Consider the following 27,277-nt stretch of genomic DNA (forward strand, 5'->3'; position numbering starts at 1 on the left):
AAGCGTTCCTGTAACGAGTTTCTTCTAACTCCTCCTCTGACGAAGAGGTGGAACAAGGATCGGACCAAAATGCAACGTGGTTAGTTAGATACATCTTTAATGAAGCTGAAACACGAACAAAACAACAAACGTGGAAAACCGAAACAGCCCTATCTGGTGCAACAAACACAGAGACAGGAACAATCACCCACAAACACACAGTGAAACCCAGGCTACCTAAATATGGTTCCCAATCAGAGACAATGACTAACACCTGCCTCTGATTGAGAACCATATCAGGCCAGACATAGAACTAGACAAACAAGACATCCAACATAGAATGCCCACTCAGATCACACCTGACCAACCAAAACATAGAAACATACAAATAAACTATGGTCAGGGTGTGACAGTTCCTAAGTAAAACTCGGAAATGAGTGGAACACAGAACAGTTTGTTCTGAATTCTATATCCTGTCCCCCTGACTACCAAAGACCAAATGAACATTACAATGAGTTCAGAGACCATCCATAATACATGTCAGACCCAGCCATCAGTTATCATGTATAATGAAAACAGAACAACAGCTCTACAATATCAAGGTATACAATACTACAACAAAGTTCATGAAAACAGTGCTGACAAAATCCACATGACATACCACGGTTGATAGGTAACTCACGGTTGATAGGTAACTCATAGTTGATAGGTAACTCACTTGAGTAGTGAGAAACATAAATACCCTACAGACTCCTCCTTGAACATATATTGGCATATCCATAGACATACATATTGAAATATACAGGAAACACAAACACTTTGTCCTTCTCTCTCTCTCTCTCTCTCTCTCTCGCTCTCTCTCTCTCTCTCTCTCGCTCCCTGTCTCTCTCCCCCTCTCTGCCTCCTTCTCACTCTCTCCCCCTCTCTCTCCCTCCCTTCTCACTCTCTCTCTCTCCGTCTCATTCTCTCTCCCCCTCTCTCTCCCTCCCTTCTCACTCTCTCTCTCCTTCTCATTCTCTCTCCCTCTCTCTCCCTCCCTTCTCTCTCTCTCTCTCTCCTCTCTGTCTCATTCTCTCCCCGTCTCTCTCTCTTTCTCCCGCTCTTCACCCCACTCTCTGCCTCCCTCTCCCTCTCTCTCCCTCCCCCCTCTCCCTCTCCCTCTCTCACACGCTCCCTCTCTCTCCCCCTCCTCTCTCTCCCTCTCTCTCCCTCCCCCTCTCTCTCCCCCCCTCTCTCTCCCTCTCTCTCCCTCTCCCTCTCTCTCTCTCCCCCTCTCTCTCCCCTCCCCCTCCCCCTCTCCCTCCTCTCTCCCTTCCCTCTCTCTCTCTCCCTCTCTCCTCCCCCTCTCTGCCTCCCTCTCCCTCCCCCTCTCTCTCTCCCTCACCCTCTCTCTCCCTCCACATTAAGTATCCACGTGTGAGCAGAATTCTCTCCAGCATTTGGATATGAAGCAACTCTATGAAAAAAAAAAATACTTATATACTTAAACAAGACTTACATACATTCAACTATGACAGATAAAACTGAGGCAAAACCAAGGTCATTTTATGTGCCAGACATAAACTCCCACAGAGGGACTAAACCCTAGTCTAGACAGAAGGGAGAAGACCGCTGGACAGGGTAATACACTGACAGGAAATTAACATTCTAATGGGTGGTCCATCTTGTACTAATGTAACATAGTTATAAATAAGTAGCCATCAATGACCATGCAAATTCAAACCACAGAGAACAACACATGATAACACATTCAATGCTAATTGCTGTAAAATAAAACAATTGTAACTGTACACTGTATCAAAATAAATCCACTGTGCCGTTTAGTTACTTGTCTTGTCATAAAGAGAGCCATAAAGAGCCTGCCAATCTTAATACATAATCCAGTGCTTAAGGTCCATATACATTAGGTTTCCTTTGTCCTTTACAGAATGGAAGTAATTATATCACCAGAAGGCCCAACAAGTTCATTGCACTGTACTCCTCTTGGGTCAGAGGTTGTTGTAGAGTCTCAGGCTCTTGGGTCAGAAGTTGTTGTAGAGTCTCAGGCTCTTGGGTCAGAGGTTGTTGTACAGTCGTAGGCCCTTCAGTCCACAGGATGAAACGGCAAGATTGATTCCTTACACTAAAACCCTTAAGGTAGTGTATTCCTTACACTAAAACCCTTAAGGCAGTGTAGTGTCCATTCCTTACACTAAAACCCTTAAGGTAGTGTCCATTCCTTACACTAAAACCCTTAAGTAGGTAGTGTCCATTCCTTACACTAAAACCCTTAAGGTAGTGTAGGTAGTGTCCATTCCTTACACTAAAACCCTTAAGGTAGTGTAGGTAGTGTCCATTCCTTACACTAAAACCCTTAAGGTAGTGTAGGTAGTGTCCATCTCTGTCTCTAGTTAAGTGCCTATTCCGTCCTCGTGAAGTTAAAGTGGATCAGTTGAAGGTAACTGTATTGACCAGATCAAGAGGCTGAGTAGTGCCCCCTATAAACGTTCATGTACTTTTTCACCATCATCCAATTGCTGTGAAGGCGACTGCCAAGAAGTTTGAGAAAATGTTCTAGAATATGGTGGGAAAAGAGTTCCAAATTGTCTGCAGCCATTTCAACTGAAAGTTGAACTGCCACTGTGTAACTGTACAGACCCAAGACCCGCGACTTCCCACCTTCAGTCTCAGGCAAACGGGTTGTCCGACCGGAGTATGGTGGGTGTCACCGTCTCCACGTCGTGGTAGCTGTTCTTGCCGTTCATGTGTTCGGTGTGCCCGTCGATGCTGTAGCAGCGATGCACCTCCGTCAGGGATGACGCCACGTATGAGGCTGAGCGGAAGACATCTGCGTGGGCAAAGTTACTGCCAAACTGGATCCTCTGCTGGTTCCAGTGCCTTCGCAAAACACCTTGGACCTGGAAGAAAGAAAGTCCCATCGGACAACAGTTTACATTGCTTCAACGTGATACCTTATCAAAGTAATTATGGTTGCATCAGCTCAGCTTTCTGACGGAGAGTTAGTTCAGAATTGACGTAATATCCCGCTGAAGTCTTACCTCCCCATTGAAGAAGCAGAAGATGGTGGCAACCAGGAGACCCTGAGGATAGAAACAGGATACTTCAACACAAAGAAGATAACACTAACCAGCTTGGGACACTACTCTAACTTAACTTCTAGAGTTGACTTAGAAGTTCTAGAAGGTCTCTAGGGTTCTAGAAATTTAGAATGTTCTAGAGTTGACCTACCTGGTAGTGCATGAGGATGTTCATAATATAGTCGTAGATCTCCAAGGCGAAGCGTCCCTGGGGTTTGTAGGGGAACAAGACAAACTGGATGCCCAGGAGAGGGACGAGGATCAGGGTGGCTCTCACAGCCTTCATGTAGAGGCTAGATTCAGCTTGATGGGTCACCTAGAATACAATACAACTTTATTAGTCCACTTGTTACTACAAATAGAGGAAATGATCTTCTGCTTGTTGGTGGATTACCTTCAGTTTGGTGATGAGGACACGCACAATGTTTAACAGGAAGAAAAGATTCACCTGGAGAGAGGAGGAGGAGGGGAGAGAAGGGGGTAGGAGAGAGGAGGAGGAGGAGAGGAGGAGAAGGGGGAGGAAGGGGGTAGGAGAGAGGGAGGGGGAGAAGAGACAGAGAGACAGAGAGAGAGAGGAGGAGGAGGGGGAGAGAAGGGGGTAGGAGAGAGGGAGGGGGAGAAGAGAGAGAGACAGAGAGACAGAGAGAGGAGGAGGAGGGGGAGAAAGGGGGGGAGAGAGGGAGGCGGAGAAGAGACAGAGAGACAAAGAGAGAGACAGAGAGAGGAGGAGGAGGGGAGAGAAGGGGGTAGGAGGGGAGGGGGAAAGAGACAGAGAGACAGAGAGACAGAGAGAGGAGGAGGAGGAGGGAGAGAAGGGGGGTAGGAGAGAGGGGGAGGAGGGAGAGACAGAGAGGAGGGGAGGATAGAGAAGGGGGTAGGAGAGAGGGAGGGGGAGAAGAGACAGAGAGACAGAGAGAGACAGAGAGAGGAGGAGGAGGGGGAGAGAAGGGGGTAGGAGAGAGGGAGGGGGAGAAGAGACAGAGAGACAGAGAGACAGAGAGAGGAGGGGGAGAGATAGAGAAGGGGGTAGGAGAGAGGGAGGGGGAGAAGAGACAGAGAGACAGAGAGACAGAGAGAGGAGGGGGAGGGATAGAGAAGGGGGTAGGGAGAGAGGGAGGGGAGAAGAGACAGAGAGACAGAGAGAGACAGAGAGAGGGAGAGGGATAGAGAAGGGGGTAGGAGAGAGGGAGGGGAGAAGAGACAGAGAGACAGAGAGACAGAGAGAGGAGGGGGAGGAATAGAGAAGGGGGTAGGAGAGAGGGAGGGGAGAAGAGACAGAGAGACAGAGAGAGACAGAGAGAGGGGGAGGGGAGGGATAGAGAAGGGGGTAGGAGAGGGAGGGGAGAAGAGACAGAGAGACAGAGAGAGACAGAGAGAGAGGGGGAGAGAAGGGGGTAGGAGAGAGGAGGGGGAGAAGAGACAGAGACAGAGAGAGACAGAGAGAGGAGGAGGAGGGGGAGAGAAGGGGGTGGAGAGAGGGAGGAGGGAGAAGAGACAGAGAGACAGAGAGAGACAGAGAGAGGAGGGGGAGGGGGAGAGAAGGGGGTAGGAGAGAGGGAGGGGGAGAAGAGACAGAGAGACAGAGAGAGAGAGGGGGAGGGAGGGATAGAGAAGGGGTTAGGAGAGAGGGAGGGGGAGAAGAGACATAGAGACAGAGAGAGACAGAGAGAGACAGAGAGAGGAGGAGGAGGGGGAGAGAAGGGGGTAGGAGAGAGGGAGGGGGAGAAGAGACAGAGAGACAGAGAGAGACAGAGAGACAGAGAGAGAGAGAGAGAGAGTTAGAAATAGATATTTTGGAAATAAGCCAATGTGTCCAATGAGTCCAGCCAGACACATGTACATTATGTCCAAAGTAAATGTACTTAAAATCCCACCCACCCAGAGTATAAAGGAGACCTGAGGTTGATGACTGTTATGTTTACAGTGATCACACAAGGGGAAGAACAGGGATGGTCATAAACGTTAATGTACTTGGAATTGTGTCTTAAAGAAGAGCTCACCAGCAGGGCAGCACAGATGGGACCATGGATAATGTAGAGGAGGGAAGTGTTTGAGCTGATCCAACAACTGTGGAGGAGAGAGGGAGATGCCAAGAGATATTTGACTCATGTGGACAACATGGCTTATCCATGAATTACTGTATGTGGCAGAGAAAGGCATACGTATCAAAGACCAGAGAGAAAGATATCAAAATACTTACTTATCATTGTAGTAGTAGCTTCGTGCTATTGCATGTATCAATGCAGGTATGAGTGGAAATCCTGGGAGATTATTCAACAATTGATTTTAATGGATGACATAATGGACAAACAACTGTAATTCAACATGAAATGAACCTCTAGAAACGTCCCTTAAAAAGGCAAGCGTTGTTTAATCGTGTAATAGTTAGTGAATTGTTTCATTAGTTAATAGTTTTGTCGTAACTTCACGTACCCCATCCAAGCAGGTAGTACCACATGAGGTGTTGTTTCTCGGCGAACACAGCCACGACGATGAGTGTGTGCAAGTAGATGCCCTCACACAGCATCCAGAAGTAGTTACAGCCAAACAGGTACAGGTGAATAAACATGATCACCTTACAGCTCACCTGGTGGGGGATGGGGAAGCAGAACTAGTATCAGCTTGGAATATCCCCTGTCAGAGTCAACCAACAATCTATGGTTGAGTAGACATTTTTGTCTACTGAGCTTGGAAATGCTTTGCTCATTATTTACATCCTAAGTTAATTATGTTCTTGTGAAACAGGTTGGGAACGTTAATAAATAAACCTTTAATATATTTACACCTTTAATATACACTACTGTTCAAACGTTTGGGGTTACTTAGAAATGGCCTTGTTTTTGAAAGAAAAGCACATTTCTTTGTCCATTAAAATAACCTCAAATTGATCAGAAATACAGTGTAGACATTGTTAATGTTGTAAATGACTATTGTAGCTGGAAACGGCTGATTATTTATGGAATATCTTCATAGACCTACAGAGGCCCATTATCAGCAACCATCACTCCTGTGTTCCAATGGCACGTTGTATTAGCTAATCCAAGTCTATAATTTTAAAAGGCTAATTGATCATTAGAAAACCCTTTTTCAATTACGTTTGCACAGCTGAAAACTGTTGTGCTGATTAAGGCAGCAATAAAACTGGCCTTCTTTAGACTCGTTGAGTATCTGGAGCATCAGCATTTGTGGGTTCGATTACAGGCTCAAAATGGCTAGAAACAAAGACCTTTCTTCTGAAACTCGTCAGTCCATTCTTGTTCTGAGAAATGAAGGCTCTTCCATGTGAGGAATTGCCAAGAAACTGAAGATCTCGTACAATGCTGTGTACTAATCCCTTCACAGAACAGTGCAAAATGGCTCTAACCAGAATAGAAAGAGGAGTGGGAGGCCCAGGTGCACAACTGAGCAAGAGGACAAGTACATTAGAGTATCTAGTTTGAGAAACAGACGCCTCACAAATCCTCAACTGGCAGCTTCAATAAATAGTACCTGCAAAACACCAGTCTCAACGCCAACCGTGAAGAGAACGATTCTGGGATGCTGGCCTTCTAGGCCAATAAGTAAGTGTGTCCAAACTAGAGGTTGACCGATTAATCGGAATGGCCGATTAATTAGGGCCGATATCAAGTTTTCATAACAATTGGAAAACTGTATTTTTGGGCGCCGATTTGCAGATGAAAAAATACAGTGCCTTGCGAAAGTATTCGGGTATTTCAGGCTTCAAACATAAAGATATAAAACTGTATTTTTTTGTGAAGAATCAACAACAAGTGGGACACAATCATGAAGTGGAACGACATTTATTGGATATTTCAAACTTTTTTAACAAATCAAAAACTGAAAAATTGGGCGTGCAAAATTATTCAGCCCCTTTACTTTCAGTGCAGCAAACTCTCTCCAGAAGTTCAGTGAGGATCTCTGAATGATCCAATGTTGACCTAAATGACTAATGATGATAAATACAATCCACCTGTGTGAAATCAAGTCTCCGTATAAATGCACCTGCACTGTGATAGTCTCAGAGGTCCGTTAAAAGCGCAGAGAGCATCATGAAGAACAAGGAACACACCAGGCAGGTCCGAGATACTGTTGTGAAGAAGTTTAAAGCCGGATTTGGATACAAAAAGATTTCCCAAGCTTTAAACATCCCAAGGAGCACTGTGCAAGCGATATTAAAATGGAAGGAGTATCAGACCACTGCAAATCTACCAAGACCTGGCCGTCCCTCTAAACTTTCAGCTCATACAAGGAGAAGACTGATCAGAGATACAGCCAAGAGGCCCATGATCACTCTGGATGAACTGCAGAGATCTACAGCTGAGGTGGGAGACTCTGTCCATAGGACAACAATCAGTCGTATATTGCACAAATCTGGCCTTTATGGAAGAGTGGCAAGAAGAAAGCCATTTCTTAAAGATATCCATAAAAAGTGTCATTTAAAGTTTGCCACAAGCCACCTGGGAGAAACACCAAACATGTGGAAGAAGGTGCTCTGGTCAGATGAAACCAAAATTGAACTTTTTGGCAACAATGCAAAACGTTATGTTTGGCGTAAAAGCAACACAGCTCATCACCCTGAACACACCATACCCACTGTCAAACATGGTGGTGGCAGCATCATGGTTTGGGCCTGCTTTTCTTCAGCAGGGACAGGGAAGATGGTTAAAATTGATGGGAAGATGGATGGAACCAAATACAGGACCATTCTGGAAGAAACCCTGATGGAGTCTGCAAAAGACCTGAGACTGGGACGGAGATTTGTCTTCCAACAAGACAGTGATCCAAAACATAAAGCAAAATCTACAATGGAATGGTTCAAAAATAAACATATCCAGGTGTTAGAATGGCCAAATCAAAGTCCAGACCTGAATCCAATCGAGAATCTGTGGAAAGAACTGCTGTTCACAAATGCTCTCCATCCAACCTCACTGAGCTCGAGCTGTTTTGCAAGGAGGAATGGGAAAAAATGTCAGTCTCTCGATGTGCAAAACTGATAGAGACATACCCCAAGCGACTTACAGCTGTAATCGCAGCAAAAGGTGGTGCTACAAAGTATTAACTTAAGGGGGCTGAATAATTTTGCACGCCCAATTTTTCAGTTTTTGATTTGTTACAAACGTTTGAAATATCCAATAAATGTCGTTCCACTTCATGATTGTGTCCCACTTGTTGTTGATTCTTCACAAAAAATACAGTTTTATATCTTTATGTTTGAAGCCTGAAATGTGGCAAAAGGTCGCAAAGTTCAAGGGGGCCGAATACTTTCGCAAGGCTGTATTGTATATATATATATATATATATATATATATATATATATACCTTTATTTAACTAGGCAAGTCAGTTAAGAACACGTTCTTATTTTCAATGACGGCCTAGGAACGGTGGGTTAACTGCCTTGTTCAGGGGCAAAACAACAGATTTTCACCTTGTCAGCTCGGGGGATCCAATCTTGCAAGCTTACAGTTAACTAGTCCAACGCAATAACAACCTGCCTCTCTCTCGTTGCACTCCACAAGGAGACTGCCTGTTACGCGAATGCAGTAAGCCAAGGTAAGTTGCTAGCTAGCATTAAAGTTATCTTATAAAAACAATCAATCATAATCACTAGTTAACTACACATGGTTGATGATATTACTAGATATTCTCTAGCGTGTCCTGTGTTGCATATAATCTGACTGAGCATACAAGCATACAAGTATCTAAGTATCTGACTGAGCGGTGGTAGGCAGATTATATGCAACACAGGACACGCTAGAGAATATCTAGTAATATCATCAACCATGTGTAGTTAACTGTTAGCTGTTTATGACTTCAAGCCTATCAATTCCCGAGATGAGGCTGGTCTAACTGAAGTGAAATGGCTAGCTAGTTAGCGTGCGCTAATAGTGTAGTTCTAGTAGTTGTTCCCCTTGCTCTGCATGGGTAATTCTGCTTCGATGGTGGCTGTTGTCGTTGTGTTGCTGGTTCGAGCCCAGGGAGGAGCGAGGAGAGGGACGGAAGCTATACTGTTACACTGGCAATACTAAAGTGCCTATAAGAACATCTAATAGTCAAAGGTTAATTAAATACAAATGGTATAGAGGGAAATAGTCCTATAATTCCTATAATAACTACAACCTAAAACTTCTTACCTGGGAATATTGAAGACTCATGTTAAAAGGAACCACCAGCTTTCATATGTTCTCATGTTCTGAGCAAGGAACGTTAACGTTAGCTTTCTTACATAGCACATATTGCACTTGTACTTTCTTCTCCAACACTTTGTTTTTGCCTTATTTAAACCAAATTGAACATGTTTCATTATTTACTTGAGGCTAAATTGATTTTATTGATGTATTATATTAAGTTAAAATAAGTGTTCATTCAGTATTGTTGTAATTGTCATTATTACAAATAAATAAATACAAATCGTCCGATTAATCGGCATCGGCTTTTTTGGTCCTCCAATAATCAGTATTGGTATCGGCGTTGAAAAATCATAATCGGTCGACCTCTAGTCCAAACCTTTGACTGGTACTGTACATGTACAGTATAATTAGTGTTGCTTTGCATACTGACAGGGTTGTACTAGTCCCTGGTTGTTAGTCATCATACTGACAGGGTTGTACTGTACTAGTCCCTAGTTGTTAGTCATCATACTGACAGGGTTGTACTGTACTAGTCCCTGGTTGTTAGTCATCATACTGACAGGGTTGTACTGTACTAGTCCCTGGTTGTTAGTCATCATACTGACAGGGTTGTACTGTACTAGTCCCTGGTTGTTAGTCATCATACTGACAGGGTTGTACTGTACTAGTCCCTGGTTGTTAGTCATCATACTGACAGGGTTGTACTGTACTAGTCCCTGGTTGTTAGTCATCATACTGACAGGGTTGTACTGTACTAGTCCCTGGTTGTTAGTCATCATACTGACAGGGTTGTACTGTACTAGTCCCTGGTTGTTAGTCATCATACTGACAGGGTTGTACTAGTCCCTGGTTGTTAGTCATCATACTGACAGGGTTGTACTAGTCCCTGGTTGTTTTTTAGTCATCATACTGACAGGGTTGTTTTTTGGTAGTCATCATACTGATGTACTAACCCTGGTTGTTAGTCATCATACTGACAGGGTGGGAACATGTTACTGCCTGTTCAGGGGCATACTGACAGGTTTGTACCCCTTGTCAGTCATCATACTGGGGTTGAACTCACAACCTTTCGGTTATTGTTAGTCAACTGCAGGGTCTAACCACTAGGCTAGTCATCATACTGACAGGGTTGTACTAGTCCCTGGTTGTTAGTCATCATACTCACAGGGTTGTACTGTACTAGTCCCTGGTTGTTAGTCATCATACTGACAGGGTTGTACTAGTCCCTGGTTGTTAGTCATCATACTGACAGGGTTGTACTAGTCCCTGGTTGTTAGTCATCATACTGACAGGGTTGTACTGTACTAGTCCTTGGTTGTTAGTCATCATACTCACAGGGTTGTACTGTACTAGTCCCTGGTTGTTAGTCATCATACTGACAGGGTTGTACTAGTCCCTGGTTGTTAGTCATCATACTGACAGGGTTGTACTGTACTAGTCCTTGGTTGTTAGTCATCATACGGACAGGGTTGTACTAGTCCCTGGTTGGTAGTCATCATATTGACAGGGTTGTACTAGTCCCTGGTTGTTAGTCATCATACTGACAGGGTTGTACTAGTCCCTGGTTGTTAGTCATCATACTCACAGGGTTGTACTGTATTAGTCCCTGGTTGTTAGTCATCATACTGACAGGGTTGTACTGTACTAGTCCTTGGTTGTTAGTCATCATACAGACAGGGTTGTACTGTACTAGTGCTTGGTTGTTAGTCATCATACTGACAGGGTTGTACTAGTCCCTGGTTGTTAGTCATCATATTGACAGGGTTGTACTAGTCCCTGGTTGTTAGTCATCATACTGACAGGGTTGTACTGTACTAGTCCTTGGTTGTTTTCATCATTTTTTTACTGATTTAACCAGGCAAGTCAGTTAAGAACAAATTCTTATTTTCAATGACGGCCTGGGAACAGTGGGTTAACTGCCTGTTCAGGGGCAGAACGACAGGTTTGTACCTTGTCAGTCCTGGGGTTTGAACTCATCATACCTGATGAGTCCAACGCTTGTACTAACATCACTACAGGTACTAGTCCCTGGTTGGTATCATACTGACAGGGTTGTACTAGTCCCTGGTTGTTAGTCATCATACTGACAGGGTTGTACTGTACTAGTCCCTGGTTGTTAGTCATCATACTGACAGGGTTGTACTAGTCCCTGGTTGTTAGTCATCATACTGACAGGGTTGTACTGTACTAGTCCTTGGTTGTTAGTCAACATACTGACAGGGTTGTACTGTACTAGTCCCTGGTTGTTAGTCATCATACTGACAGGGTTGTACTGTACTAGTCCTTGGTTGTTAGTCAACATACTGACAGGGTTGTACTAGTCCCTGGTTGTTAGTCATCATACTGTCAGGGTTGTACTGTACTAGTCCTTGGTTGTTAGTCATCATACTGACAGGGTTGTACTGTACTAGTCCTTGGTTGTTAGTCAACATACTGACAGGGTTGTACTAGTCCCTGGTTGTTAGTCATCATACTGTCAGGGTTGTACTGTACTAGTCCTTGGTTGTTAGTCATCATACTGACAGGGTTGTACTGTACTAGTCCTTGGTTGTTAGTCAACATACTGACAGGGTTGTACTAGTCCCTGGTTGTTAGTCATCATACTGTACAGGTCATCATACTGTTGTACTGTACTAGTCCTTGGTTGTTAGTCATCATACTGACAGGGTTGTACTAGTCCCTGGTTGGTAGTCATCATATTGACAGGGTTGTACTGTACTAGTCCCTGGTTGTTAGTCAACATACTGACAGGGTTGTACTGTACTAGTCCCTGGTTGTTAGTCATCATACTGACAGGGTTGTACTAGTCCTGGTTGTTAGTCATCATACTGACAGGGTTGTACTGTACTAGTCCCTGGTTGTTAGTCATCATACTGACAGGGTTGTACTAGTCCCTGGTTGTTAGTCATCATACTGACAGGGTTGTACTGTACTAGTCCCTGGTTGTTAGTCATCATACTGACAGGGTTGTACTGTACTAGTCCTTGGTTGTTAGTCATCATACTGACAGACTAGGGTTGTAGTCTGTACTAGTCCTTGGTTGTTAGTCATCATATTTGACAGGGTTGTACTAGTCCCTGGTTGTTAGTCATCATACTGACAGGGTTGTACTAGTCCCTGGTTGTTAGTCATCATACTGACAGGGTTGTACTGTACTAGTCCTTGGTTGTTAGTCATCATACGGACAGGGTTGTACTAGTCCCTGGTTGTTAGTCATCATACTCACAGGGTTGTACTGTACTAGTCCCTGGTTGTTAGTCATCATACTGACAGGGTTGTACTGTACTAGTCCCTGGTTGTTAGTCATCATACTGACAGGGTTGTACTAGTCCCTGGTTGTTAGTCATCATACTGACAGGGTTGTACTGTACTAGTCCCTGGTTGTTAGTCATCATACTGACAGGGTTGTACTAGTCCCTGGTTGTTAGTCATCATACTGACAGGGTTGTACTGTACTAGTCCCTGGTTGTTTTTTTTGATCATCATACTTTTTAGGGTTGTACTTTGGTTGGTAGTCATCATACCAGGGTTGTACTAGTCCCTGGTTGTTAGTCATCATACTGACAGGGTTGTACTAGTCCCTGGTTGTTAGTCATCATACTGACAGGGTTGTACTAGTCCTTGGTTGTTAGTCATCATACTGACAGGGTTGTACTAGTCCCTGGTTGTTAGTCATCATACTGACAGGGTTGTACTGTACTAGTCCCTGGTTGTTAGTCACATACTGGGTTGTACTGCCCTGGTTGTTAGTCAACATACTGACAGGGTTTACTGTACCCTTGTCAGTCCCTCATACATCATACTGACAGGGTTGTACTAGTCCCTGGTTGTTAGTCATCATACTGACAGGGTTGTATGAGTCCCCTGGTTGTTAGTCATCATAACCTGTCCTAGTCATCATACTGACAGGGTTGTACTAGTCATCATATACTGACAGGGTTGTACTAGTCCCTGGTTGTTAGTCATCATACTGACAGGGTTGTACTGTACTAGTCCCTGGTTGTTAGTCATCATACTGACAGGGTTGTACTGTACTAGTCCCTGGTTGTTAGTCATCATACTGACAGGGTTGTACTAGTCCCTGGTTGTTAGTCATCATACTGACAGGGTTGTACTGTACTAGTCCCTGGTTGTTAGTCATCATACTGACAGGGTTGTACTGTACTAGTCCTTGGTTGTTAGTCAACATACTGACAGGGTTGTCCCTGGTTGTTAGTCATCAGCTCAACTAGTCCCCTGGTTGTTAGTCATCATACTGACAGGGTTGTACTGTACTAGTCCCTGGTTGTTAGTCATCATACTGACAGGGTTGTACTAGTCCCTGGTTGTTAGTCATCATACTGACAGGGTTGTACTGTACTAGTCCCTGGTTGTTAGTCATCATACTGACAGGGTTGTACTAGTCCCTGGTTGTTAGTCATCATACGGACAGGGTTGTACTAGTCCTTGGTTGTTAGTCATCATACTGACAGGGTTGTACTGTACTAGTCCCTGGTTGTTAGTCATCATACTGACAGGGTTGTACTAGTCCCTGGTTGTTAGTCATCATACTGACAGGGTTGTACTGTACTAGTCCCTCATCATACTGGTTGTTAGTCATCATACTGACAGGGTTGTACTGTACTAGTCCCTGGTTGTTAGTCATCATACTGACAGGGTTGTACTAGTCCCTGGTTGTTAGTCATCATACTGACAGGGTTGTACTAGTCCCTGGTTGTTAGTCATCATACTGACAGGGTTGTACTAGTCCTGGTTGTTAGTCATCATATTGACAGTTGGTTGTTAGTCATCATACTGACAGGGTTGTACTAGTCCCTGGTTGTTAGTCATCATACTGACAGGGTTGTACTAGTCCCTGGTTGTTAGTCATCATACTGACAGGGTTGTACTAGTCCCTGGTTGTTAGTCATCATACTGACAGGGTTGTACTAGTCCCTGGTTGTTAGTCATCATACTGACAGGGTTGTACTAGTCCCTGGTTGTTAGTCATCATACTGACAGGGTTGTACTAGTCCCTGGTTGTTAGTCATCATACTCACAGGGTTGTACTAGTCCCTGGTTGTTAGTCATCATACTCACAGGGTTGCTCTGCACTAGTCCCTGGTTGTTAGCTACCGCTGTCAACCAGATGATGGTGATGACCGAGTTCAACACAAATGAAAAAAATAGGTTTTTGTGGAGCGTTATCCTCTGGCAGCTTAGACTCCTGGTAGGGAAAGAAAGAAAATATCCTTGAATGGACAACAATGGAATGGGATTAATGTACTATCTTTATCGAGTTAAACTCCCTACAACTCCTTATAAATACATTCTCCCAACATAATTTATGACGTTAATGCCTCCTTTTGAGTAGGCCAGTATGAATGAGTTTTTCCTCCTTCTTTCCACAGAAAATTATTCAATTATTCAATTTAAAGTAAGAAAAACACCATATTTCTATATACACTGCTCAAAAAAAAAAAATAACACTAAAATAACACATCCTAGATCTGAATGAATGAAATATTCTTATTAAATACTTTTTTCTTTACATAGTTGAATGTGTTGACAACAAAATCACACACAAATTATCAATGGAAATCAAATTTATCAACCCATGGAGTTCTGGATTTGGAGTCACACTCAAAATTAAAGTGGAAAACCACACTTCAGGCTGATCCAACTTTGATGTAATGTCCTTAAAACAAGTCAAAATGAGGCTCAGTAGTGTGTGTGGCCTCCACGTGCCTGTATGACCTCCCTACAACCCCTGGGCATGCTCCTGATGAGGTGGCGGATGGTCTCCTGAGGGATCTCCTCCCAGACCTGGACTAAAGCATCCGCCAACTCCTGGACAGTTTGTGGTGCAACGTGGCGTTGGTGGATGGAGCGACATGATGTCCCAGATGTGCTCAATTGGATTCAGGTCTGGGGAACTGGCGGGCCAGTCCATAGCATCAATGCCTTCCTCTTGCAGGAACTGTTGACACATTCCAGCCACATGAGGTCTAGCATTGTCTTGCATTAGGAGGAACCCAGGGCCAACCGCACCAGCATATGGTCTCACAAGGGGTCTGAGGATCTCATCTCGGTACCTAATGGCAGTCAGGTTACCTCTAGCGAGCACATGGAGGGCTGTGCGACCCCCAAAGAAATGCCACCCCACACCATGACTGACCCACCGCCAAACCAGTCATGCTGGAGGATGTTGCAGGCAGCAGAACGTTCTCCACGGCGTCTCCAGACTCTGTCACGTTTGTCACGTGCTCAGTGTGAACCTGCTTTCATCTGTGAAGAGCACAGGGCACCAGTGGCGAATTTGCCAATCTTGATGTTCTCTGGCAAATGCCAAACGTCCTGCACGGTGTTGGGCTGTAAGCACAACCCCCACCTGTGGACGTCGGGCCCTCATACCACCCTCATGCAGTCTGTTTCTGACCGTTTGAGCAGACACGTGCACATTTGTGGCCTGCTGGAGGTCATTTTGCAGGGCTCTGGCAGTGCTCCTCCTGCTCCTCCTTGCACAAAGGCGGAGGTAGCGGTCCTGCTGCTGGGTTGTTACCCTCCTACGGCATCCTCCACGTCTCCTGATGTACTGGCCTGTCTCCTGGTAGTGCCTCCATGCTCTGGACACTACGCTGACAGACACAGCAAACCTTCTTGCCACAGCTCGCATTGATGTGCCATCCTGGATGAGCTGCACTACCTGAGCCACTTGTGTGGGTTGTAGACTCCGTCTCTTGCTAATTGCCTATAATTTCCACCTGTTGTCTATTCCATTTGCACAACAGCATGTGAAATTTATTGTCAATCAGTGTTGCTTCCTTAGTGGACAGTTTGATTTCACAGAAGTGTGATTGACTTGGAGTTGCATTGTGCTGTTTAAGTGTTCCCTTTATTTTTTTGAGCAGTGTATTTCTATATAATTTAAAACAGTAGTGGGGAATGCTCTAAGTGAAGATTTTGTTAGTTTTTTAATGATCATGTTTTGTAATTTTGTATTTTATTGGGTTTTGTGTTGATGTGTGTTTATATTGTGCAGGGCTCATTTGAAAAAGACACTTGGTCTCAATATGACACCATGTTAAAATAAAGGTTAATAAAATCAAATATAAAACAGGAGCATACTTATGGGCTAACAGAGTAACTTACTTGAAATGGAAAAATATTCCCAATGAGAAGAACAATGACGTTAGCGACAGTCCATGTCCAATCAGAACCAGGTAGTAGAGATTCATCGCTGTCTGAGAAAGAATAAACCATGTCAACCTAACATGCATTACAATATAATATCCACAACAACACAACTACATTAAAAAGTTTATCAAAAGGTCACGTGTCTTACCACTCTTCCTGCACTGGTGTATGCCGTACATTTGGTGTAGTTTGTCCATGTCCTGTTGCTCTCCGGGTGTAGAAACCAATTACCCGTTTCACTGCACACTTTGGACGCCATTTCTGGTGATTGGAGAAACAGAAGGTGAGTGATGTAGTGCATCAACCAACGTGAGTCAACAAAAGAGTGGACAGGTGTGACACTTGCTCGTTTCAGCAATCAACACAGCATTAATTAAAAAAGAATGATATCCATTCATGAGAATAACTTTCATCCCTTTATCCATACTAAAATGAATGTTGAAAACAGCAAAGGACATTTCTCTAAAAGCCTAACAGAGAATAGCCAGGCTGACTCGTACATTACCTTATACAGTCATACAATAATCTCTGTTCAATGTCGTTGGGTTGGAGAGACCAGCCAGATTGCAAAATACAGACCTGCTGTGTCAAAGTCTTGGAAGTAGTCTGGACAGTGTTGGTTTGTAGTGAAGCCTGCCTCTGTGTCCTCCCAGCACAGCCAGCCATCCCACGTCCTGTTACAAACTGGCCCTGAGTGAAGGGACACAACAACACAGGCAGTTTAAAGGGATACTTCGGGATTTTGTCAATGAGCATGCTAGCAGATACCCATAGTCATCGCGCTAACGCTAGTTAGCATTGGTTCGCAAAGCTACCTCTAACTTCCTTCATACTGCACACATAATAATGGCATCCACAAGTTCATCTGACTCTAGGGAAATAGGTTTAGCCAAAATCCGGAAGTATCCCTTTAAGCAAACTTTTAAGTTGAAACTGAAACTAGGAGGTCAGTTCCTTAGAAGGTGCTATTCACTGGGGTTAGGACCATTTCAGTTAAGACTGAAGATTATTTCAAATTCAAATTGAATATGCTAAGAGTAAAATACTCTACCATGCAAATCATAAGATTGAAATTGAACAAATGAGCTACCCCATTACAACCTGCACCACACCACCCGTAAGGGACCCTTACCTATTTTGTTGTGTTTGTCGTTTTTCATGATCTTCTGATAGCACTCAAACTGAGCAGTGACTATGGTGTTCCTGGTGACACCGATGTCGTGGTAGACGTTCTGGGTATGGTGCTGCTGGGAGTCATTCCCCTCAAGGCTCGCCAACACGCACAGCTGTGAAAAAAATGGCTAACACTCAGAGGAAACGATACACTCACGGACAGGTAAGGAGATGATCATAGAGTATTTTAGAGTATCAAACCAAATCAAGAGAGTGAAAGTGTGGATTTGAGAGTTAAATATGAGTTATGATCATGTTTTTACGACTTTCAAGAGCAACCATATTCACTCTGCATGCCACAGTGAGTTTATAAAAGGCATATCGAGGACAAAGGGTAAATGACTTCACAACTTGGGTGAGTATATTACCTCAGTGACAGAACACAGCAACAGAAGTGAGAATATGCCGTGAGCATCCATCCTGGCTCTGCTGTCAACGGGTCCTGGAGGAGAGATAGAGACAGGTCAGCAGGTCTGTCAACGGGTCCTGGAGGAGAGATAGAGACAGGTCAGCAGGTCTGTCAACGGGTCCTGGAGGAGAGATAGAGACAGGTCAGCAGGTCTGTCAACGGGTCCTGGAGGAGAGATAGAGACAGGTCAGCAGGTCTGTCAACGGGTCCTGGAGGAGAGATAGAGACAGGTCAGCAGGTCTGTCAACGGGTCCTGGAGGAGAGATAGAGACAGGTCAGCAGGTCTGTCAACGGGTCCTGGAGGAGAGATAGAGACAGGTCAGCAGGTCTGTCAACGGGTCCTGGAGGAGAGATAGAGACAGGTCAGCAGGTCTGTCAACGGGTCCTGGAGGAGAGATAGAGACAGGTCAGCAGGTCTGTGAACGGTGGAAGTCCTGGAGGAACAGATAGCCAAGACATCTATGGCTCAGAGCCAAGACTGCTGTCCCCTATCGGTCTCTGAGAGAAACAGGGAGAAGAGGAGAGACAGATCACAGTCATGATACACTAAAAACAAGTTTTTTCAAGAAGACCTTTATAGATTGATCTAGATGAGCCATTCATGATTGAACGCTATGTCACTCATATGATACATTAATTACAGGTTATCAGGTACATTCTCAATTACAGGGTCCTGTGGTTTGAGCGTTGGACTAGTAATCGACAGGTTGCAGGTCTGTCCCCAAGCTGACAAAGTACAAATCTGTCGTTCTGCCCCTGAACAGGCAGTTAACCCACTGTTCCTAGGCCGTCATTGAAAATAAGAATTTGTCTTAACTGACTTGACTAGTAAAATAAAGGTAAAATGAAATATGAATGTTAGTCCAGGGGTGCAACTTTCACTGGGACAAGGAGGACATGCCCCCCATACATTCTGAAACATTTTTGTCAGTTTTACCGTTGGAATGTGATACAAAACAGGCAACGGTCTGGAGGCCCATGCGTAAAAAATATTAATGTCCCCCCTCACACACTTCTGTCCAAAGTTGCACCCCTGGTTATGTCACCACTGACATAGAACTACAACTACCCTATCACATCCATGTCAGTAAACAGGTCTGAGTCTATTTCCAAATACACTTGTTTTTGTTTGAAAGCATTAAAGAGACACGTGTTGATGTGATGAAGATCAATCACACAGGTGAACCCAGAACCGGTCCCTTTGATCCTTTCCTAAATAATAAAACACACATGGAGGTGCAGCCCAATAGCATCTGTGAAGGGAACAGCACCAACTGACAAATATACTACCCGTAAACCTAAGAACATTTCGACTGGGTAATATAAATCAAGCGTATCACATACATTCAGGTCCAGAACTATTCGGACATTGACCAAGTTATTATTATTTTAACTGTCAACCAAAGTTGAAATCAATTCATGAATATAACCTGAAAGGGCAGATTTTCAGCTTTAATTTGAGGGTATTTACCTCCAAATCAGGTGAATGGTGTAAATTACAGCACTGTTTATATGTGACCCCATTTTAAGGGCCCAAAAGTCATTGGAAATTGGCTGCTCAGCTGTTCCATGGCTAGCTGTGTACACTCCCTCACAAGTTAAGTAATTTGAAAGATCTAGAGTTGATTTCAAGTGTGGCATTTGCATTTGGACTCTGTTGCTGTTAACCATCAACATGAAGTCTGTCACTGCCAGTGAAGCAAGCCATTATGAGGCTGACATTTCAAATACAAACCCATCAGAGAGAGAGCAAAAACATGAGGTGTGGCCAAATCAACTATTTGGTACATTCTGAAAAAGAAAGAACACACTGGTGAGCTCAGGAACACCAAAAGGCCCGGAAGACCACGGAAAACAACTGTGATGGATGACAGAATAATTATTTCCCTGGTGAAAAGAAACCCTTCACAACAGTTGTCCAGATCAACCACAGGAGGTAGGTGTATCTGTGTCAAAGTCAACAATCAAGAGAAAACTTCACCAGAGTAAATACAGAATTTAGCACAAGATTCTTGGCAAGCTGAAAAACAGGAAGACCAGATTAAAAAGGGTTTGCCAAATAACATCTAAGAAAACCTGTATGTTCTGGAACAACATCCTATGGACAGATGAGACAAATATCAACTTGTACCAGACGGCTGGAAAGAGAAGAGTATGCAGAAGGGGGAACCATCATGATCCGAAGTATACCACCTCATCTGTGAAGCATGGTGGAGGGGGTGTTATGGTCATATATGGCTGCCAATGGAATTGGTTCCCTTGTATTCAGATTCAGTTGAAATGCTGAAAACTCAGGACGTCTGCTTCACAGTGCAGATGGACAATGACCCTGGGTATGGTTAATGTCCCCCCAACACGATGCTTTTTCAAGGCAAAAAGTTGCTGCAATGGCCAAGTCAATCACCTGACCTGGTTCAGCATGTCACCACTTGAGAAGGCAAAACCAACTAATGCCCCAACAAGCAGGAACTGAAGACAGCTGCCCTGACGGAGTCAAGAAGAAACCCAGCATCTGGTGATGTCTATGGGTCCACTTCAGGCAGTTATTGACTAAAATATTTTTTAAACTCACAATTTAATTTATGATTATGTTAGTTTGTCCAATGACTTTGAGCCCCTAAAATTGGGGGTCACGTATAAAAAGTGCTGTCATTTCTACACCGTTCACCTGATTTGGAGGTAAATACCCTCAAATTAAAGCTGAAAGTCTGCACTTTGACCTCACATTCCTAATTTAATTTCAATGTCATTTATTTCAACTCCAATATGGTGTTTCCTTCCAAATCCATCTGTGGTGTAAGGAGCCAAAATGATAATCACTTGGTCAATGTCCAAATATTTATATAAATCCACAGGGATCTGGGCTACTCAGACTCCCACCGTGGATATTAATGCATTAGCTATCTTTTCTAAAACAAAAACAGAGCTCCTGGTCGTTCCCCAAACATGCAGCGTCAGGTTTAAACCATCAGCTTGGCAATAAGACAAAAGCACTTCTTATTCCTGAAGCCAAGCAGAATCAGCAGGCCCAACCATGATAACCTTGTGCCCTTCCTGAAGCACCAGGGAGGAACAGCAGGGAGGGGCCTGAGAGAGATGTCAGGGTTTCCTCTCCAGCTTTACGGGTCATAACATGAAGGCTTGAGTCGGTAACAGTCAAAGGTTCTACAGTACCAAATGAATGGACATTCATGGAACGGAGGAAGAGCTTGAGAACCACATGTTTATATGTGACCTACCATCCTGCTATCTCCTTCTCCTCTCCCTGTCTCTTGGAAATCCCTCTCTCTCTCTCCCTCCTGTTCTCTTTCCGGCAGTAGCTCCTGTCATCCTTCTCCTCAAGTTCTCTTCATTTATAATTTTCTCAGGATGAAAGATCTCCTCTCTTGATTTCAAGTCACTCTTATCCCTTCTCATTGGACCTCCATTTTAAGGGCCCAAACTGATTCTCCTCCCCTGCTCAGTCTATCCCTTCCTCCTTTCTCCCCCTGACCTTCTCTTTCCGGCAGTAACCCCATCCTCTCATTTAAAATAAGAGATGAAAGATCCTGTCTCTCTCTCTTTCTCCCCCCTCTGATCCTTGGCTTTCCGGCAAAGCCCCATCCTGGACTCTCTTTCCAATCAACATGAAGTCTTCATGCCCCCCTCATTCTTCTCTTTCCCCAAGCCCCATCCTGGATGACATTTCAAAACAAACCCCTGTCTCAAAGAGAGCCCCCTCTCCACACTCTTGGCCAAGCCCCATCCTCTCTTATTCTGGTGACATTCTCTCTCTTTCTCCCCCCCTCTCCTTCTCTTTCCGGTCAGTAGCCCCACCCCCTGGTTCTCTTTCCAAACCAAAAGGCTTTCCGGCAAGCCCCATCCTAAAACAACTCTTTGGATGACAGAATAGCCCCATCCCTGGTGAACCCCATCCTCTCCTCTCCTTCTCTTTCCGGAGTAGCCCCATCCTTCTCCAACAGTCTTTCCAGACAAGAGCCCCCCCCCCTAAACCACTCTTTCGGCAGTAGCCCCATCCCCCTCTCTCTTTCCGGCAGTAGCCCCCTCCCCCCCTCTCCTTCTCTTTCAAATAGCATCCCCCTCTCCTTCTCTTTCCAAAGACCAAGTTCTCTTTCCGGCAGTAGCCCCAATCAATTCTCTTTCCGGCAGTAGCCCCATTCTCAATTTCCGTAAACCTCCCCCCCTCTCCTTCTCTTTCCGGAAGTACAGCACCCCCTGATTTCCCCAGTTTGCCCCATCCTCATCTCCTCTCTGGTCCTGTGTTATGGTCTCTCCTTCTCTTTCCAGATGGAAGATCCCCCTTCCTTCTCTTTCCGGCATTCAGCCCCCTTCTGCTCTTTCGGCATGCCCCCTCCCCCTCTCATTTCCGGAAGTAGCCCCCTCCCCCTGAGGCTTCTCTTTCAAAACAGCCCATCCCCCTCTCCTTCTCTTTCCGGCAAGTAGCCCCATCCTCTCTCTCCTTCTCTTTCCGGCAGTAGCCCCATCCTCTCTCTCCTTCTCTTTCCGGCAGTAGCCCCCATCCCCCTCTCCAATTTCCGGCAAAGATCCTCTTGTTTCTCTTTCCGGCAGTAGCATCCCCCTTCAAAAGCTTCCAGCAGTAGCCCCATCCCTCTCTCCTGACTTTCCGGCAGTCAGCCCCATCCCCCCCTCCTTCTCTTTCCGGCAGAGCCCAATGACCTTTCTCTTTCCGGAAGCCCCATCCCCCAGTTCTCTTTCCGCCCCCATCCCCCTTTCCTTCTCTTTCCGGCAGTAGCCCCATCCCCTGGAACTTCTCTTTCCGGACAGCCCCCTCCCCCTCTCCTTCTCTCTCCTTCTCTTTCCGGCGGTAGCCCCATCCCCCTCTCCTTCTCTTTCCGGTAGCCCCCTCCCCCTCTCTCTTCTCTTTCCGGCAGTAGCCCCAAAATCTTCCTTCTTTTCCGGCAGTAGCCCCATCCCCCTCTCCTCTCTTTCCGGCAGTAGCCCCCTCCCCCCCTCCTTCTCTTTCCGCAGTAGCCCCATCCTTCTCCTTCTCTTTCCGGCAGTAGCCCCATCCTCTGTCTCCTTCTCTTTCGGCTTTAGCCCCCTCCCCCTCTCCTTCTCTTTCCGGGCAAAACTCCCCCTCCCCCCTCTCCTTCTCTTTCCGCAGTAAAGGCCCCATCCCCCCTCTCCTTCTCTTTCCGGCAGTAGCCCCAGCATCTCTCCTTCTCTTTCCCTAGCCCCATCCCCCTTCCTTCTCTTTCCGGCAGTATTAAAGCCCATCCTCTTCTCCTTCTCTTTCCGGCAGTTAGCCCCATCCTTTCTCTCCTTCTCTTTCCGGCAGTAGCCCCAATCCTGCTCTCCTTCTCTTTCCGGCAGTAGCCCCATCCTCTCTCTCCTTCTCTTTCCGGCAGTAGCCCCATCCTCTCCTCTCCTTCTCTTTCCGGCAGTAGCCCCATCCCCCCTCTCCTTCTCTTTCCGTCATTATTTCCATCCTCCCTCTCCTTCTCTTTCCGGCTTAGCCCCATCCATTCTCCTTCTCTCACTTGGTCAATGCCCCAAATATTTATTCTAAATCCACAGGGATCTCCTACTCAAACTCCCTTCTCTTTCTGGATATTAATCCCCCTCTCCTTCTCTTTCCGGCAGTAAAAACCAGAGCTCTCTCCTTCTCTTTCCGGCATGTAGCCCCATTAAACCATCCTTCTCTTTCCGGCAATAGCCAAATCCCCTTCTCTCCTTCTCTTTCCAAGCAGAATTACCCATCCTCTCTCTCCTTCTCTTTCCGGTAGCCCCATCCCCCTCTCCTTCTCTTTCCGGCAGTAGCCCCATCCTCTCTCTCCTTCTCTTTCCGGCAGTAGCCCCATCCCCCTCTCCTTCTCTTTCCGGCAGTAGCCCCATCCCCCCTCTCCTTCTCTTTCCTCCTTCTCTTTCCGGCAGTAGGAGGCCCCCCTCTCCTTCTCAGGGTTTCCCCATCCCCCCTCTCCTTCTCTTTCCGGCAGTAGCCCCATCCTCTCCCCTTCTCTCTCATCCCTCTCTCTCTTTCTCCCCCCTCTCCTTCTCTTTCCGGCAGTAGCCCCATCCCCCTCTCCTTCTCTTTCCGGGGTAGCCCCATCCCCCTCTCCCTTCTCCTTCTCCTTCTCTTTCCGGCAGTAGCCCCATCCCCTCTCTCAGAACTTTCCGGCTTGATCCCCCCCTCTCCTTCTCTTTCCAACCTTTCCCAAAGGTCTCTCTTCTCTCCCCCCTCTCCCTCTCTTTTCCGGCAGTAGCCCCATCCCCCTCTCCTTCTCTTTCCGGCAGTAGCCCCATCCCCCTCTCCTTCTCTTTCCGGCAGTAGCCCCATCCCCCTCTCCTTCTCTTTCTCCCAGTACCCCCTCCCCTCTCTCCTTCTCTTTCCGGAGGTCTCCTTCCTCCTTCTCTTTCCGGCAGTAGCCCCATCCTCTCTCTCCTTCTCTTCTCCCTGTCCCCATCCCTCTCCTTCTCTTTCCGGCCCCCTCCTCCTCTCCTTCTCTTTCCGGCAGTAGCCCCATCCTCTCTCTCCTTCTTTTCCGGCAGTCCCCATCTCTCCTTCTCTTTCTATCCCCATCCTCTTTCTCCCCCTCTCCTTCTCTTTCCGGCAGTAGCCCCATCCTCTCTCTCCTTCTCCTCTCCCTGTCTCTCTCTATCCCTCTCTCTCTTTCTCCCCCTCCCTTCTCTTTCCGGCAGTAGCCCCATCCTCTCTCTCCTTCTCTTTCCGGCAGTAGCCCCATCCTCTCTCTCCTCTCTTTCCGGCAGTAGCCCCATCCTCTCTTTCTCTTTCCGGCCCCCATCCTCTCTCTCCTTCTCTTTCCGGCAGTAGCCCCATCCTCTCTCCCTTCTCTTTCCTTCCCCATCCTCTCCCCTTCTCTTTCTATCCCTCCATCCTTTCTCCCCCTCTCCTTCTCTTTCCGGCAGTAGCCCCATCCCCTCTCTCCTTCTCTTTCCTAGCCCCATCCTCTCTCTCTCTCTTCCGGCTCTAGCCCCATCCTCTCCCCCTCTCCTTCTCTTTCCGGCAGTAGCCCCATCCTCTCTCTCTCCTTCTCTTTCCAGCAGTAGCCCCATCCTCTCTCTCCTTCTCTTTCCGGCAGTAGCCCCATCCCCCTCTCCTTCTCTTTCCGGCAGTCCCCATCCCCTCTCTCCTTCTCTTTCCGGCAGTAGCCCCATCCCCCCTCTCCTTCTCTTTCCGGCAGTAGCCCCATCCTCTCTCTCCTTCTCTTTCCGGCAGTAGCCCCCATCCCAGCCCTCCTAAATCAGGAAGCACTTGTCAACCCTCTGACAGTTTGTTTAACTTATGTCCTTCTCCAACACACCCCTGGAAATGTACCCAAACCTTTCCACTGTCCAAAACCCTAGTCACCACACAGTGCTTTCTCTCTTAAAGGGGCCCTTCAGGGGCACCAAGCCCATTCCACTGTGTAGCTCAGACACCTGAAGAGGAAAGTGTTGTTGCACTCGTTTTGTTACAGCCCTGCAACCAGTGCTTGACTTGGACTGAAATAGGTGCCTGTACTGTTGATATTTAGAAGCAGGAGCTCCACAACACGTTTGAGCTAATATTCTATATGGAACAGGAGCTCAAGCAGTAGAAACGTTGAGGTGCCGGTGAGCTCCTGCCCAAGTCAAGCACCGCCTGCACCTGTATAGTATTGAAATAAGATAAACCTTTTGTCAGTGTGTGTGTACTCTCACATCTCATCTCTTTGGAATGGAATCTTTTCACATCAACGAACTGCAGCAAAACCAATCACCAATGTGTGTACATTTTACACGGTGCTGCTTCTGAAGTCAGAACCAAAGCCTTCTATCAATCTGTTTAGACTGACCATGGTGCTTTAGTAACCACGTAACCATGGCAATGAGACGTTAGCCAGCAGACATCTGCAGTCCAGACTATTTCGTAACAGGCAGTGTGCGCCATTCAGCAGGCATCACGAAGTGGCTTCCAGACATACTCCAAACTGTCTGAATCTCCCTGACAACAGTTAGTGAAGGTTCTATTACCCTGAGAAGGACCAATGTCATCATAGAACTCAGTGAAGCTGCGCAACCAGACAATATGTGGCATTGTAATGCTCAAAAGAAAGAACATTAAAATAACAAGATGACAAGTTGGTAGAAAAGCGATGAAACTTCTATAGTATCACCTTGTGTGTGAAGGATATAGCCGTTGATATGTGTTATTTCCTTTGTTCATATTGTCTCCCTGCCTTTCGTGAAGTTTTCTTTCTAGAAGTGCATATATTCCTGCCGTGCTGCATCACACCATGGCCAGCCCTATCTATCTAAACCATATTATCCCTTAGCATTTCATCATTTTCAAAGTCCCTCTTACATAAAAATGCAGATAACAACAACAACAAAAACAACAACAGCAACAGGGTAGGAGTGGACGTAAACCGTGATTTTGAAACAACTGTTCTTCAGAGGAACTCTGCATGGTTGAACAAGCTTTATTAGCTCTTGACCCAATCTTAACAATCAACAATATACTATCACTTTATTATCATTAGGCCTATTTGTGTAGACAGTTTTATTCTGATCCACCTTGATAGCCTACCCAAACCCAATCAGAACCAATTCCAGAAAGATACCAGAAATGATTCCAATTTGTCATTCTGCTGGACTGGAATTCATTAAAATGTGTCTTACCTTACAGAGAAATGTAGCCTTCAAATGAAAAGAAAATAGCAAATTCTGCTTTTCCCGAACCTTTTTCCAGAGCCCGAATAGTCCGGTTGTCCGTTCACTAATGGTTCAATCCAGTGTGCTCTACGGTAAAAGCGAGGAGAGGAGCTCGAGCTTCAAATTGAAATTGATCCACTACAGTGGCATCCTGTGACATCATCACAAACCGCCTCTTCCTTCCGAGGGTCTCGTCCCCTTTTGGATTGCTGGTGTCAGAATGCCCTCAGTCTGGCTCTGATTTAGACTATTTTACATCTCTATATTCGTTGGGAGTGTCACATTTCGACTACAATTGAATTAGGCTGACCGACATTTTCCAAATTTGATAGGCCTATACACATTTTTTAAATGATCAAATAAGCTAAAAACGTCTTAAATATATATATAGTTTAATGTAACTTAAAACATATACTTTACTTACTTGATCCATCTACCCATTTCTTTGACCAAAAATAAGCGCACACTTTTTCTCCTTGCTTAAAGTCCAATACTGCCTCTCTGTGGGGTAAACATGGAACGGCAAGGGACACAAACACGCACATACTGTACAGACACTCTTAACACACACATTATTTGTTGTATTGTTTGAATGTTATTTTATTTTGTATTTATATATCGTTGTATTTAACATTTGTGTGACTGTTTTTTAAATGTATTGCATTTTTTTACTCCTGGA

General features: G+C 45.5%; 1 protein-coding gene across 1 annotated transcript; it reads right to left on the bottom strand.

Annotated features, from left to right (window-relative positions):
* Positions 1-2,366: 2,366 nt before the first annotated feature.
* On the bottom strand, positions 2,367-26,706 carry LOC135534881 (calcitonin gene-related peptide type 1 receptor-like). Its single transcript, XM_064961691.1, has 14 exons — positions 26,566-26,706; positions 17,903-17,976; positions 17,494-17,647; positions 16,941-17,051; positions 16,510-16,622; positions 16,317-16,408; positions 14,265-14,391; positions 5,490-5,643; positions 5,257-5,317; positions 5,057-5,123; positions 3,451-3,504; positions 3,208-3,372; positions 3,018-3,059; positions 2,367-2,876 (listed from the first exon to the last, which is right to left on the bottom strand). The coding sequence occupies exons 2-14, from the start codon at positions 17,951-17,953 to the stop codon at positions 2,646-2,648; spliced, it is 1,422 nt and encodes a 473-aa protein (XP_064817763.1). The 5' UTR covers positions 17,954-17,976; positions 26,566-26,706; the 3' UTR covers positions 2,367-2,645.
* Between the last annotated feature and the right edge of the window lie 571 nt (positions 26,707-27,277).

Source organism: Oncorhynchus masou, unplaced genomic scaffold (assembly GCF_036934945.1).
Source record: "Oncorhynchus masou masou isolate Uvic2021 unplaced genomic scaffold, UVic_Omas_1.1 unplaced_scaffold_4079, whole genome shotgun sequence".
Classification (NCBI taxonomy): Eukaryota; Metazoa; Chordata; class Actinopteri; order Salmoniformes; family Salmonidae; genus Oncorhynchus; species Oncorhynchus masou.

What these genes read in the sequence shown, in the direction of transcription:
- LOC135534881 (XM_064961691.1), bottom strand. Translation starts at nt 17,953, where the DNA reads ATGGATGCTCACGGCATATTCTCACTTCTGTTGCTGTGTTCTGTCACT. An exon ending in TCCTCATCACCAAACTGAAG is followed by an intron (nt 3,373 to 3,450) that starts GTAATCCACCAA and finishes ATTGTATTCTAG; the next exon opens with GTGACCCATCAAGCTGAATC. An exon ending in TCTGCTTCTTCAATGGGGAG is followed by an intron (nt 2,877 to 3,017) that starts GTAAGACTTCAG and finishes TCTTTCTTCCAG; the next exon opens with GTCCAAGGTGTTTTGCGAAG.